At 37.2% G+C, this 13811-nt stretch overlaps 1 protein-coding gene across 1 annotated transcript in view; it reads right to left on the minus strand.

The window, feature by feature from the left end:
• Window positions 1-8292, minus strand: part of LOC149847432 (putative protein phosphatase 2C 11) — a 53665-nt gene extending 45373 nt beyond the window's left edge. Inside the window, exons 1-5 of the mRNA XM_089997019.1 lie at window positions 8160-8292; window positions 5325-5467; window positions 4382-4480; window positions 4133-4291; window positions 57-143 (exon numbers count right to left, since the gene is read on the minus strand). Coding sequence (XP_089853145.1) covers window positions 57-143; window positions 4133-4291; window positions 4382-4480; window positions 5325-5467; window positions 8160-8206 — 535 coding nt within the window. The 5' untranslated portion in view covers window positions 8207-8292. The remainder of the gene's footprint in view (window positions 1-56; window positions 144-4132; window positions 4292-4381; window positions 4481-5324; window positions 5468-8159) is intronic.
• Between the last annotated feature and the right edge of the window lie 5519 nt (window positions 8293-13811).

The raw sequence follows: 13811 nt of genomic DNA on the forward strand, positions 1-13811 counted from the left end.
ATGTGGCCAACACCTTAGGATGAGAGACAAAATTTTGCGTCAACAAGATAATATACCTGCCCAAATTATAAATCCTCCAGCATCTTCAATACGACGTCGTTCATCAGACCTATTAGGTTTGTGATCAATAGACAGGGGAATAGCTAAGGTATGGTACATGATGATGAAGAAAAACGTATTGCACACACAAGAAAAAAAGGAAAGGTTAATGCCATCGTAAATTGTAAGTACTTGAAAAGCAAATTGTAAGTACTTGAAAAGCATATGCAAAATCTTGGAGTTACAAAAATTAAGCTTTCTAAAGAATATGTACATTTGTAGTTGATGACAGTCTAACAGTCATAAAAAATGGCAGAAAAATTTTCCAGAAAAGAAACTGGCATAAATAACTTATATGAACCCATTTGTAACAAACAATCAAATTTGCAAGATTAATTGTGTAGCATGTCAATGCACTCTGCCCCTGTGTTTGCTGAGTGAAAAATATCTTTTTGTTTTTCTGTTCCAATATTTTCTTTTTCTATCCCAAATCAACTTTAAAGGGTCTAAAATCACACATTTAAGGATGGAATGGCAGAAGCAAACGAAACAGACAAAATGACAAGAAGATATGACTAAATCCGATTCTTAGTTTGATTCTCAGACCCATCCTTTTTAAAATTGTAGGTCACTAATCCTAGGCCACTGTAGGCCTTGAAGCCTAAATTGAAAGGGAAGCTATCAGAATGGATGGCAAATCAACCGGCTAAAGAATTAGAAAGAATCATTTGCCTTTTAGGATGCTTATGAGTTATGAGCAACTTTTTTTTATTTATAACCCAAAGAAACCGCACCCAGCACAAAGACCTGGTCGCGCTGGCTCAGCCTGCCATACCTACGGTCGTTGTGCCAACAGCGTAAAACTCCGAGGCTAGGACCCCTGCCCCCAGGGCCTATGCTATGTGTTGGCTTGAGCAGAGGGGCGACACCCATGGGAATCGAACCTTGACTGCCCGTCTAGCAGCCAAGGCCGCACCCCACTACGCCAACCCCCCTTGGGCAGTTATGACTGACTTAAATGAATTTTCTCCCTATAAGGTCTACCATCAGTCCATAACACTCGGTGACTGTCACATAGGTACAGGTGCAAATGGTGCAACATGACAATGTCAAACAAACTTGGGTGCAGTGTGTGTGTGTGTGTGTGTGGAAGGGAGATTGTCCAACCAAAGGAAGGAGCAAAATCTACTACAACCAATGATGATCAATGGCGTTCCTTCTCTAACAATCGTGTTTTTTGTCGATCGGACTCTACATATTGGATTTTTATCATTTATTAAGTGACATGCTTTTAGATTATGAGTTTTCAATATTTAGATGTGTTTTTAAAAGCTGCTAAAAATCAACGGCTCACAATACTTTATATTGTAAAGTTTTAAGTGCATTGTGAGCCATCGATTTTTCACGTTTTGCAAAATACGTCTAGATGTCGTAAGGTCTTCATGTAAAGCATATTTTTTACTAAATAAATTATAAATAACAAATGTATGCGGTCCAAACGATGGATCGCTCAAACATTGGAGAAGGGGAGCCATCTGATCACCATTGGTTGTAGATTTTGGACCTTCCTTTGGTTGGACACTATGTCACATGGGTGCAGGTGCGGGTGCGGGTGCGGGTGCGGGCGCGGGTGCGGGTGCGGGTGTGGGTGCGGGGATTCGGCACTTCCGAAAAACCCGGGTGCGGGGGTGCGGCAGGGGCAAAAATATAATATATATATATATATATATATATATATATATATATATATATATATATATGTGACGCGGGGTTTTTCAAATTTCATTTTATATACAGCTGCAGTGCTGCACGCACCCATTTCGTCAGGAGAACAGGAGAACAGTGGAAATCCTTTACTAAAAAAACCATCATTATCATTTATTATGGAGAGAGAAAATCCTTTAAGAAAAAGGATTGAAAAGGCAGCTGCTGTCAGCTGTCATTTATTGTGGAGAGAGAAAATCCTTTACGAAATTGAAAAGGCAGGAGCAGCAGCTGCTGTCATTTATTGTGGAGAGAGAAAATCTTTTACGAAATTGAAAAGGCAGCTGCTGTCAGCAGCAGCTGTCAGCAGAAAAAAAATTAAAAAAAAAATTCGCAGCCCATTTCGTAGGGCAAATTTTTTTTTAAAAAAAAAAATCCAAACAAAAATGGACCGAAATGATCCTGGGTGCGGTCAACGCACCCAGGATTGGGTTGACCGCACCCGGTGCCGCATCCGCGTCCGCGTCGAGTCGCGTCGACGCGGGTGCGGCACCCTGCTAGCCGAATCCCTGTGACATAGGTTGGACAGTCCCCCTTCCCTGTATATATATATATATATATATATATATATATAGATAGATAGATAGAGAGAGAGAGAGAGAGGTAGCTGTGCAACCCTTAGGTGCGCAGCTACCAGCGGGACTCCACTGGCCGTCCATCGTGGCGTTGACCCTTAGGTCTGCCTTTTTTGGCTTTAGCAACAGTCAGTTTTCTGCTGGGGCCTTTAGTGCCAGTTTTCTGACCGTCGCTAAAAGTCCCAGTTTCTGTTGGGACCTTTAGCGGCAGTCATAAACTGCAACTAAAGCAAAAAAAGGTGGTAGTGAGTTTTTCAGCTTTTTTTTTGTGGTCGTCCATCACACCTGTGATGGATGGCCAATATGTTGTGCAGGTAGCTGCACACCTAAGGGTTGCACAGCTACCATACATACATATATATAGTAACCTGTATCATTGAACAAAGTCCATACTGCATTTTTCCACACAGCACATTAGTGGCGGCCGTGACTGCCACTAATGTGTCTGTTTTGCTTAAAATTGATGCCCCATGCACGTCTGATGCATCGTTCGACGATTCAGGTTTTCCTAATATATGTTTATATATAAGTTGTTTTTCAGTTCAACAGTTTCGGACCACACATTAGTGTGGGTTCGTGCAATTGTAATACAGGTGTTTTAGGGGTGAATAAGCACCCATGTTACATAGCTTAAGTGTTACTACACATTGTCCAATAATATAATGGGTGGCCAAAAACGATCATTAATACTAAATCGGAAGGGTTCCATCTCTTTTAATAGCTTTCTATGGACAAATGGCTGGAACAAGGTGGCAAGTAGTAGTGCTGACTACCATCCCCACACCATTTTGCACCACTCAATATCCGGATGGGTACATGGTCAGGATGTTAGGTAAGAAGGGGTGGGGATTTCATGTAAGAATGAGGTATGCTGAAATGCTAAACAGCAAGGTCCCTTGGAAAAAGGTGGGGTTCTAAACAGTAGTATGTTTGTTACTTTTACAAAATTTCACTATGGGTCCCAAAATTGCATTCTAAAATTCCATTTCTGGGAGTGGTATCAGCCAATGACCTGTTATGCCCATCACAATATTAAAAAAAGAAAGAAACTGACTTTGTTCAGGTTTTGCATTGTCAGTACATTAGCATTAGCTCACATTCACATCAGTATGGTGATACCACCAATTTGAACAAACACATTTCCTATCACAAAGAATACAATACCTAATAACTGCAAAACATCTAAAATAAATGTACAATATATCAAGTTTATTTTCTGTAAAAATATCATGCAAAATTTTTCCAAGAAAGCCATACAAAGAAATTATTCTTATGTGCAGCTCTCTGCAGTCTGCACTGCAAAACTATTCCAGGCCACAAACTGGAATGGAAGCTCACATATTTTTGCACGACTATGATTATGCTATCTGTCTGCACACTCAACCAAGTAAAGATAAAAACAAAAATATCAATGTACACACCTATATAGATGCATATGTATACTTGCAGTAACAGTAAAAATGAACTATATGCACACAGTTTTCTGCACGCAAAAATGCCAGCATGTGCTTAAGCAAAGCCATCCAAAACATCCGTTGTCATATGTTACAACTCAACAAACCACAACCATTATCATATGTTAAAATAAACAAACAGGAGCCACAACTCACATAACCACTACATTTTTGCACTAACCTAGAAGATGAATATTCAAGTAAACTCACAACAGGATTTGTGATACCAAATTTTGGTTAGATTTCAAAATTTATAAGCACAAAAATTCTGACACATAAGTATATGTTGAGAATCCCTACCTGAACCAGATCTACAAGCAACCACCCTTGAATCTCCGACATTTGCAACAAGAAGTTTGTCATCTAACAGAACAGCTGTTGTTGCAGTAGAGCCGGCATCTTTTTGCTGACCTTTTTCCTTATTAAGATAATTTGTGTCTGTTTCTTTGAATGTTTCAACTGCATCACAGATTTTACAAAGTTAAAGAAATAACCAGCACATAGAGGAAAGTATAAACACATTAACATGATGTACAATCAATTGCAGACCAATAGCTGACTTTGTGTCCTTGAGGAAGTCTGGATGATGGATCAAATTATTAAAAAGGTTGAGTTTCAAATACTCAGCAGCTCCTGGACCTCCATGTCCTGCAGAGAAGCGGAGCACTGGTAAACCTATCACCTTAAAAAGATTCTGTTTTCTAGATTTTTAAGACCTATCACCTTATTTATTTAACATGGACCCTCCTTTAAGAGAGAGGTTAGGTTAGTTCACATGTCTGTATGCATGGCTTATGTAATGACAAACATTTTACATTAACGTTAGTAGCATTCAACTAATTGAAATAAACAATAACACTCTTAAAAGCAAAAACATTCTTAAAAATACATGGTTACTTTTTGGGATAAAGTGAGTCTTTTGTTTTGAAGGGAAACAAAAAGTCTCTCTCTCTCTCTCTCTCTCTCTCTCTCTCTATATATATATATATATATATATATAGAGAGAGAGAGAGAGAGAGAGAGAGAATGTATGTATGTATGTATGTATGTGGCTATATCTATCTATATGTGTATGTGGGTTATCCAATGTTAAACCTTTTATATTAATGTTAGCAAGATTCAACTAGTTGAAATGGCCAGAACTCCATTAAAAGCACTGACTTTTTTTTTTAAATTGTTATTAATTTTTGTGGTAGAAAAAGGTTACATTTACTTTTCAAATTTCAAACTATTTAAATACACTCACTTTGAGAGAGATAGAGATGTCAAAGAGGAGCTTCATACTTTAATTCTAATCTTGCCTGTATGTGCTTTAACAGCGCAGTGTCATCATCTAATGGTACCTAATAGGAACAGCTTCGCTCATTTTCATATTCTTCTAAAATTTCATGAGCAGGACACATAATGAAACTATGGGAGCAACTAATTTGAATTTACCATTCTCATTGTCCTCAAAATTCAAGGCATATGTTAGAGGAATGTAGAAGCATACCATCAAAAACACCAAAAAATGCAACCATTTGACCATCAATGTCTGATATCCTTGTCTCATAAAAGTCCTCCATTGATGCCCTTTTCCCTTTAAAACTAGAATAACCATAGCTGAAACTTCCACTACAGTTTCCAGTAAGGAAGCTATCATATAAAGACAATGATATTAGAAATTCATCAAACAATTGAATTTCAACTCTTGGATAAAAACACACAAAAGATTGAACCTCCAAAGCAAATCATAGAACAATCAATTTATTGTTACCTTAAGAAATAGCTCCATAAGAAACAGAGTTGTTAACCTCAGTCAAGGAACGCCTCATATAAATTATATAAATTCTCAGGAAGCATGACTCAACGAGCTCAATAATAATTAAATAGATGAAATTTATCAAGTGCATTTAAATTGACTTCAGAATGTTTCATTTAATTGATCATGATACAAAAATCACTAAATAATACCTGTTACATTTTAATATATCAGAGATAGGCCATAAGTGATTTGCTTACTTTCTCTATTTGACGGACTGATATGCATGTTTGCATCTAGACTTTGCAAGGGGATCTACTCTGTATGCCCTTCAGTGGATATATTTGTTAAATGAAGAAAGGAGCCATATAACCTTTTTCCATAAAAATCCTCGTTTTTCATAGCAAGATTTGTAACAGAATTCTCATTTGATTCATTAAACAGGCTGTGAAGTCAAAACTGCAAATGTGAGTTTGAACACTATTTTGACTCATGTTTGGCAATATACACAATTAGCCAAGAATATTGTCCAGCATCATTGACAATAACAAGGGATTTGAGCAAGTTCTTTGACACACTTTTAATGCTTTTGGTACTAGTGAGATTATTGACAGTACCCTTTTTGGAGTTAAGAAATCTGGAAATCTATTATGCTGCCCAGTAGCTACAACAACCCTTTTGACTGATATAGCAGTAGCCCTTTGGTTAGGTACTGGAGCAACATTTCCTGTGGAGAAAACTCTAACTTTAGCTCTTCAATAGATCTTGAAAGTCTTGCACTGGGGTATTACCTTTGTATCTGACTGGATCCTCCCTAGATACATTTGTTTCATTTGATTATGGATCTGTTATGAAGAACCCACAAGTACAGGCTATGCAAAAGATTCAAAACAGAGTTTGTTTCTTCTTCTTTTTGTTAGTGTGCATATTGATCAAATATTATTTCCTCTCATTCCATTTGAATTGACAATCACTTAAAATAGCTAGAATAAATAATTATAGTTGTAATAAATAATGATAGTTAATTTCGTTATGATAAACAAAATAATCTTTCCATAGAAATTTGCTTCTGTTAGATGATAGTTAATAATAATAATAGCAGCAACAACAAAAACAATAATAACAATAATAATAGCTTTAGCATTTTCAATTTCTCATTTTTCGTTTCTTCGTAAAGTATGAAATCTCTCATTCCAACAGTTTTATGGTAAGAGATTCAGGCTCCTCAACTCTCTTTTCAAGAAGGAATGTTTGTTTAGGGCCACATGACGAGCTAGGGTCCTCTTGAACCATACCTGGTAAATCCAACCAAAAAGGTTGTTTTATACCTTTGAAACACATACATGTCAAGCTCCTTTTCATTAAGAAAAGAGGACTCCCAGTTCCACTATCATCTTGGACTAAGGTGAATGGGTTGGGTCAGGCTCTTGGATATCAGGCAAGGTCAGGAAGGGCAGGAGGAATTGAAAGGTAACAAGATAACAAAATGCTTTCCGAGCCTGAAGAAGGGTTAGAAGAATAAACAAACGAACTATAAGATTTGGAAGCAGGGATGAGAGCTAAATCTCAATTTCCTAGCATAGCAAGAATACGACAGCAGTCCAAATTCAATATGGAATCAATAACAATTTATCATGATCAAACTTTAAATGGGCTGCCTGAGTTTTGTCATAACACAGTAACCGTTTACTTTGCTATCCTTGTCTATATAACAGAAAAAATATTTACCCCTTAAGATGAGTGCTATGACATAAGTCCGAATTCAGTAAGAATTATAATAAGTTATCACACTCAGAGCTCAAATGGCAACTTTGTTACACCTATAACAAAATAACAAGAGCACCAGTCATAGTCATCCTCATCTTGATAATACAAAACACATAAATCTATCTCATCAAACCAGGATTTAAAATGGGTGCCTCATTTTCACCATCAAACAATTAACAAGAGCACCATTGATATCACTATCCTCATCTTGATTACACCAAACACCTCATTCACCAAAGAACGTGATAATTAACACAAAAATTTAGCGTATCGAACTCAAACATCAGATGGGCATCCCAGCTTTAGCCATAACCAGCCAACATGAGCACCATTCAGACCTCATCTGGATCGCACAGAACACAAAATTCACCCAAGAATACGGCCCATAAGATACATTGGGGGCGCTGACATGCGTATGCGTGCATTACGGCCCGCACTGACCAAAATTATTAACGCCCACACATCCTACAGGCCAACTATCAAGCTCATCCCATGCATCACGGCCCGCAAAAGGACTCGATCGAATCGGTTCGTCCGAATCGATCCAAGGCACCACATCAATCACCATCTTCTTCTCCATCTTTGTCATTGCCCATGCGCACGCGCACGTGTTAGTTCGTGCCTTTGGTCCGAACCTAATTATCGTACTACCAATATCAAGATTTCTTCGTACTAAACATGAAACAGAAGGACCAAGAGCAACGAAACTAACAAATCACGATTCCCTTCATCGATTGGAAGCAAAACAGACGATACCCATCATAGAAAAACTCAAGAAGAAGAGGATTCTTGAAGTAAACATGGAGGAGAAGAGGAAACCTGATTCCTCCGCCACTGGTGAGAAAATCGGGGTCGATCGTCATCATCTCCTCCTCATTCAATCTAGAGAGAGAGAGAGACCTATTCTCTCTCTGAAACTCCGAGGAGACGAAGGGTGGTGATCGCACGCCCGACCACGTTAGAGAGAGAGAGAGAGTTCTCCCTTAAAACCTGTTAATATCGGGTCCAGACTCTGGGTCAGATTTGTGGGACCAAAAAGGTCCAAATTCCAAACCACATAGGACCAGCCTCGGACCACACAGTGACATCCGGATTGGGTGCAATAGATTGCACAAAAATTGTACATTAAGCACCTGATCGCCTTCCATCAGGTATCGGGACTCACACCTGACAGGCCTGTCACCAGGATGGGGGGTGATCAGATCCTTAATGCACAAATTTTTGTGCAATCATATTGCAGCTGATCTTTTCACTGTATCAATCAGGGTTACTAAAAACGCTACAAGAGGGTGAGAAACGCATTTCCAGAGAAACCATATCTGAAACGAGAGACAGTTTTTGAAACGTCTGGAAAACGCCAAAAAAATCATAAAAACGTGTTTTCCACATCTCATATTTGGGAATCACGTTTCCCATGTATTTCCCTAGTGTTTTCCGTTCGCCGGATACATGTTTTTCATTTTCCACATCTCATATTTGGGAATCACGTTTCCCATGTATTTCCCTAGTGTTTTCTTTTCGTGGGATACATGTTTTTCATTTTTTGTTTTATTAATTTATTATATTATTTTTCTTAAACATTTCTCAAGCATTTTCTCGATTCGTTTCTCAGTTTGTTTCTCGTTTCCCAAGACATTTCCCGTTTCCGTTCTGTTTCTGGCAACACTCAATTGAAATTGGGTTTCAATATAAAAGCGGTTAACTAATCGGCTCCATAATGGACTTAATAAGCGTAAAGCAAACAGCAATCCATCTTGGGTACCCAAGATATCCAACCCAAAGATAACCTCTTGACATCGCCAGATTGCGACTGTCACAGGGATACTTCAATTAACACCCGTGTCATGTCTCTATATATTCTATTATTTTTATTTTATTTTGTTTTTTTGGCTAGTCCAAAATAAGCCTCAGCCTTGATCTGTTTGGAACGGGATGGAGGACATAAAATGGGGACGGGATGGGGGTTAAAATCAAAACCTGTGCCGGGATGAAGGTGGGGATGGACTTAAGTGTTTCTCCACCTCACCCTATCCTCGATCCCTGTTAGTAAAATAACCCGTTTGGATCAGGGATGGAGGACATGAAACGAGAATGAAGGCGGGGATGGAGGGCAGAATTTTGAGATATGGCAGGGGTGGAGACCTTGTCCCCACTCGGCCCGATTAGGCCCACGGACCTAACAGGCGGGCTGTGGGCTGAGGATTTCCCAACAGACCAGCTTGAACCGGGCGGTTGACCCGATGTCCCACCCCTAATCCCTATATGGTCACATGGTCTCTTTGGGTTAGGGACTCTCCTCCAACCATATACAGCTTACCTCCTGATTTAAAGTTTCAATAAATTGACTGATAATAATACAAATATGACAAAGATTGCAATTAGCCAATAGCACTTCAAAAGGATCGGGAACGGGTCAGATGATGCCTGATATATATATATATATATATATATAATCCAAAATTTTGTGCACTTCTGAATCTGAAAAAATATTTGATATTCTAAGATTGAGCCTGAATCCAAACTATATTTGATAATACTAAATCTAGTAAAAACATTTTGAAAAAATGTGCTCATTACATGTAAAAAATGCAATCAGATTGGTTTTTTCCTCAAATACGTATTAGATTTAACCTAAGTACTGATTCAAATCCTATAATCCAAAAAAATGATCGGATCAAATAAATCTGACTCTAATCCAAATGCACTTTTGGACCATGCTTGAAGGATCCAAATCAAAGAACAATAAATTAAACTTGGATTGGGAATCCAACTGTATCCAATCCATTTGCACTCCTGCTGACCTATGTCACAAGGACACACCATTTTGGCTGTGTGTCCCTGGTGACACTAGCGGACAAGCTCGGAGACACCAACACCTGTGGCATTATTTTAGGAATTTTAAATGAGAATTTTTTACATTTTAATTGTAATTCAATATAATATATTTTTAATGTTAAAATATTCAAAAAATGTTTTTATTGATTAAAAATAAAAAAATTGTGCCCTTGTTTCCCTATTTTTTAAACAATTTTCAAACTTTTGAGTTGAATCTGAATCCCGTATCCTCAACTCCACGAATTATTGTGAGAGTTGCTGGCCAAAGGATGAATAACTGGAAGAAACCGTACCCAACACGAAGACTTGGTCACACTAACTCAGCCTGCCATACCTACAGTTGTCCCCCGGGGCCTATGCTACTATCATAACTAAAAGGTCTTGGGTTTGAATTCCATAAAGGGTAAAAAAGGACACTATACCTGATCGGTTCTAAATATGTGAAATTTAAAGGTACTTTTGACATTAAAAATTAAACACAAAGGTTGAATCTACAGGCAGAGCCAACGCGGCTAGGTCTATGATCTTGTGGATGTTTTTTTAGTGTAAATAAAAAAAATGTCAATGAAGCTGTTGCATGTGGAGATAGGGGTGGGCAAATGGCATTAGGTCTGCCCTAACAATCTAAAGGGCCAGACCTCAACCCAGCTTAGGGTCCTACAAGTCGTCCCAGCTTACTTGGGATGGACCAAACTGCGAGTACACATAAGCACACTCATAGACACATGCCTTCTTTTTATTATATTATATTTTATTTTAGATCAAACCCTTTAGTTGTGAAGCAGGGATCCAAGGAGCAGCTAAGTGCCATAGCCAATCACATAATGGCATTTCATGTGGGGCCTTTACTATGTAACGGTGGGCCCCATGCAATGCTATCATGTGATTGGCTATGGCATTTAAGTGTCACTTAGCTGCTCCTTTGATCGTAACTCTTTTTAGAGGGATGAAAAATCAAATTTACAATGTGCCGAAATTTTATCTATCAAAAAATCGTACTTTCATGTTGAAAAAACATGATCCAAGGGTCAATTTTCACTAATAAACCATTTCGAGCACATCTATTATAACGTCCTCAACTCATACCCAAGAAAAAGTATAATTTTTTTTAAATCAATTGTGAAAATATTTCCAAAGACCTGGAGCCTTTACAGTTCCACCACAACTAGGAAACTCGACACACCACAAGGGATTTTACACCTCATCTTTCAATCTAAACCCAAACTGAATCAACTTTATTAATTAAGAAATGATAGAGTCATGAGACAAATAAATAAGAACATCGGAGTGCAAAAATAAAAATAAAAAAAAGAGTTTTGTTGTCCATAAAAGTCTGTCAAACAGTCATGTGATCCCCTTGTAGCTCTTCTCATGAGCAAGTCACCTCACTAGGCATCTGAGATTGCAAAAAACACCAAAAGTAAAGTGTCAGAATCCAAAAAATTTTGCATACGAATTCTTCTAATGAAATAAATAAGCATAAAGAATACAGATAAGATTTATACAATAATTAAGATGAATGCTACTAGAATGTTTACACAATATCAAGTAAGTAATAAAAATATTCATCATACAACTAGATGTAATATCATGCAATTAATCTTACAGGACAAATAAAGAAGGAAGTAGATATGAATGATCTAATGCATAACAGAAAAATACATGATGTCAATATATATGCATGAATAATTTATTATCTTTAATCAAGTTTTCTTTCATATGTATGTCCCTATTAGGATGCACACACACATTTAAGTTTCACTTATTATTATCATTGCCCGCAGATACTCAAAACAAGTAAAAATTCTCGAGGTTAAATAAGGTTCTCAGATTAACTTAGCATATAAGTTGTATTTTATTAATAGGTTTTAAACTTAGCCTTCAACTGAAGTAGCCTTCAAAACATTAGACCACTCATCTAATGTCGGGACACTAGGGACCACTCATCCACAAGTGTCACTTTTCTTGGTATATCAAAACAATAGTTATATCTACATACCACCTCCAAGCAAAATGGCGAAAACTCTCTAAAACTGTGGCCAGAAGAAAGAACCTCAATATCGGGTCCAAAGGCAACAACAATACACACTGAGTTTTTGTATCTTATCAATTTTCTCAAAATTGTAACTTCAAAAGTCTCATACTTCGACAAGACATCTCAGAATATACATTACACTATTTTTTTTCTTTAAATTATTATTAATAGTTATTTCATTAATTTATAATTCAGCATGCCAAATTAATATCATAAATTCACATTTTCAAATGCGAGGCTCATCAAGGGACCTTAGCCTATGAAAAATGCAGAATAGTACATTATAGAGAAAAATATTAAAATATGATTTCTACGATGTATAAAAACAAGTAAAGGAGCAATCCAAGCTCAGGGCTCACCAGGCCCATGATAATTCATTTTGATCATCGATGCATCATATGCAAAAACCATATTAGCATGCAATATATGAAATGATGTTACATGCTTTTCAATACCCATTCATAAACGCCAACATAATAATGTGTGTGAAATAGCAATAATCGTCATATGCATGTTCATAAGTTTACACATGCATGTTAAGTGTATACTTCCATTTATTACACATAATCATGTCAATTGCATACTTTTATTGAGTATACATATTCATGTCAATGCATACTTTCACTTATTAATCATACATGTGAACATCCATGCAGCTACATACATGCAATCCCATATTAATTCAAGTAGGCACCTATACATCAGACAACTATGCAATATTACTTTGATTAAGCAACCAAATTTAAATTCAACTACAAATCTAAAAACTTTGCACAGTATATTAAATTTTTGAACAAGTTCATACAAGCATAAATGGTATACAAGAATCGGAAATTTTGACCATATATTAGGTCACAACATTATTTGGCATAACCTTGTGATAGAAGTCCAATGCCAACAATACTATCTAATCATTTCATCAACAGACATTAGATTTATGTTTTTGTCCCTTTTTTTTCTTAGAAGAAAACATCTTCAGGTAGATGGCCTAGCTCCAGCCGAACCCAGTCGGCTGATTTAGCAGCCCCTGCACAAGGCCAGTCCAAGCCTGTGTGTTGGCTGCTAGGGCTTGGTAGGCCAGTCGAATCGCCCAACTCTCTCTCTCTCTCTCTCTCTCTCTATATATATATATATATATATGTATATATATACAATAACATGCAATCTAGCCTGGTAGGGGGGTTGCCAGGCCTGCGCCAATCCAGCTGAACGGTTGGACTGGGTCTGACAGGCTCTAGCCTGGCCGACTACAACCTAATGCCTCTTTTTTTTTAAGTACTCGGCCCTGCCTACTCAATTGATTGGGCCCTATTAGGTCAAGTTGCTCAACCAACATTGGGTTGGTTGGGGCTCTTAGCGAACCAGAATTTTGAAAAAAATATTTCTGGTATATATATATATATATATATATATATATATATATATATATATATATATATATATATATATATATATATATATATATATATATATATATACAACAACAACAACAACAACAACGCCTTCATCCCAAAACAATTGGGGTCAGCGATATGAACCAACAAAGAAAATCATTATGGGTCTTCCACATGAATCCTTCTCCTCCATTCATTTCTATCCAA

The sequence above is a fragment of the Nuphar pumila genome, chromosome 2 (genome assembly GCF_984573655.1).
Source record: "Nuphar pumila chromosome 2, dmNupPumi1.hap1.1, whole genome shotgun sequence".
Classification (NCBI taxonomy): Eukaryota; Viridiplantae; Streptophyta; class Magnoliopsida; order Nymphaeales; family Nymphaeaceae; genus Nuphar; species Nuphar pumila.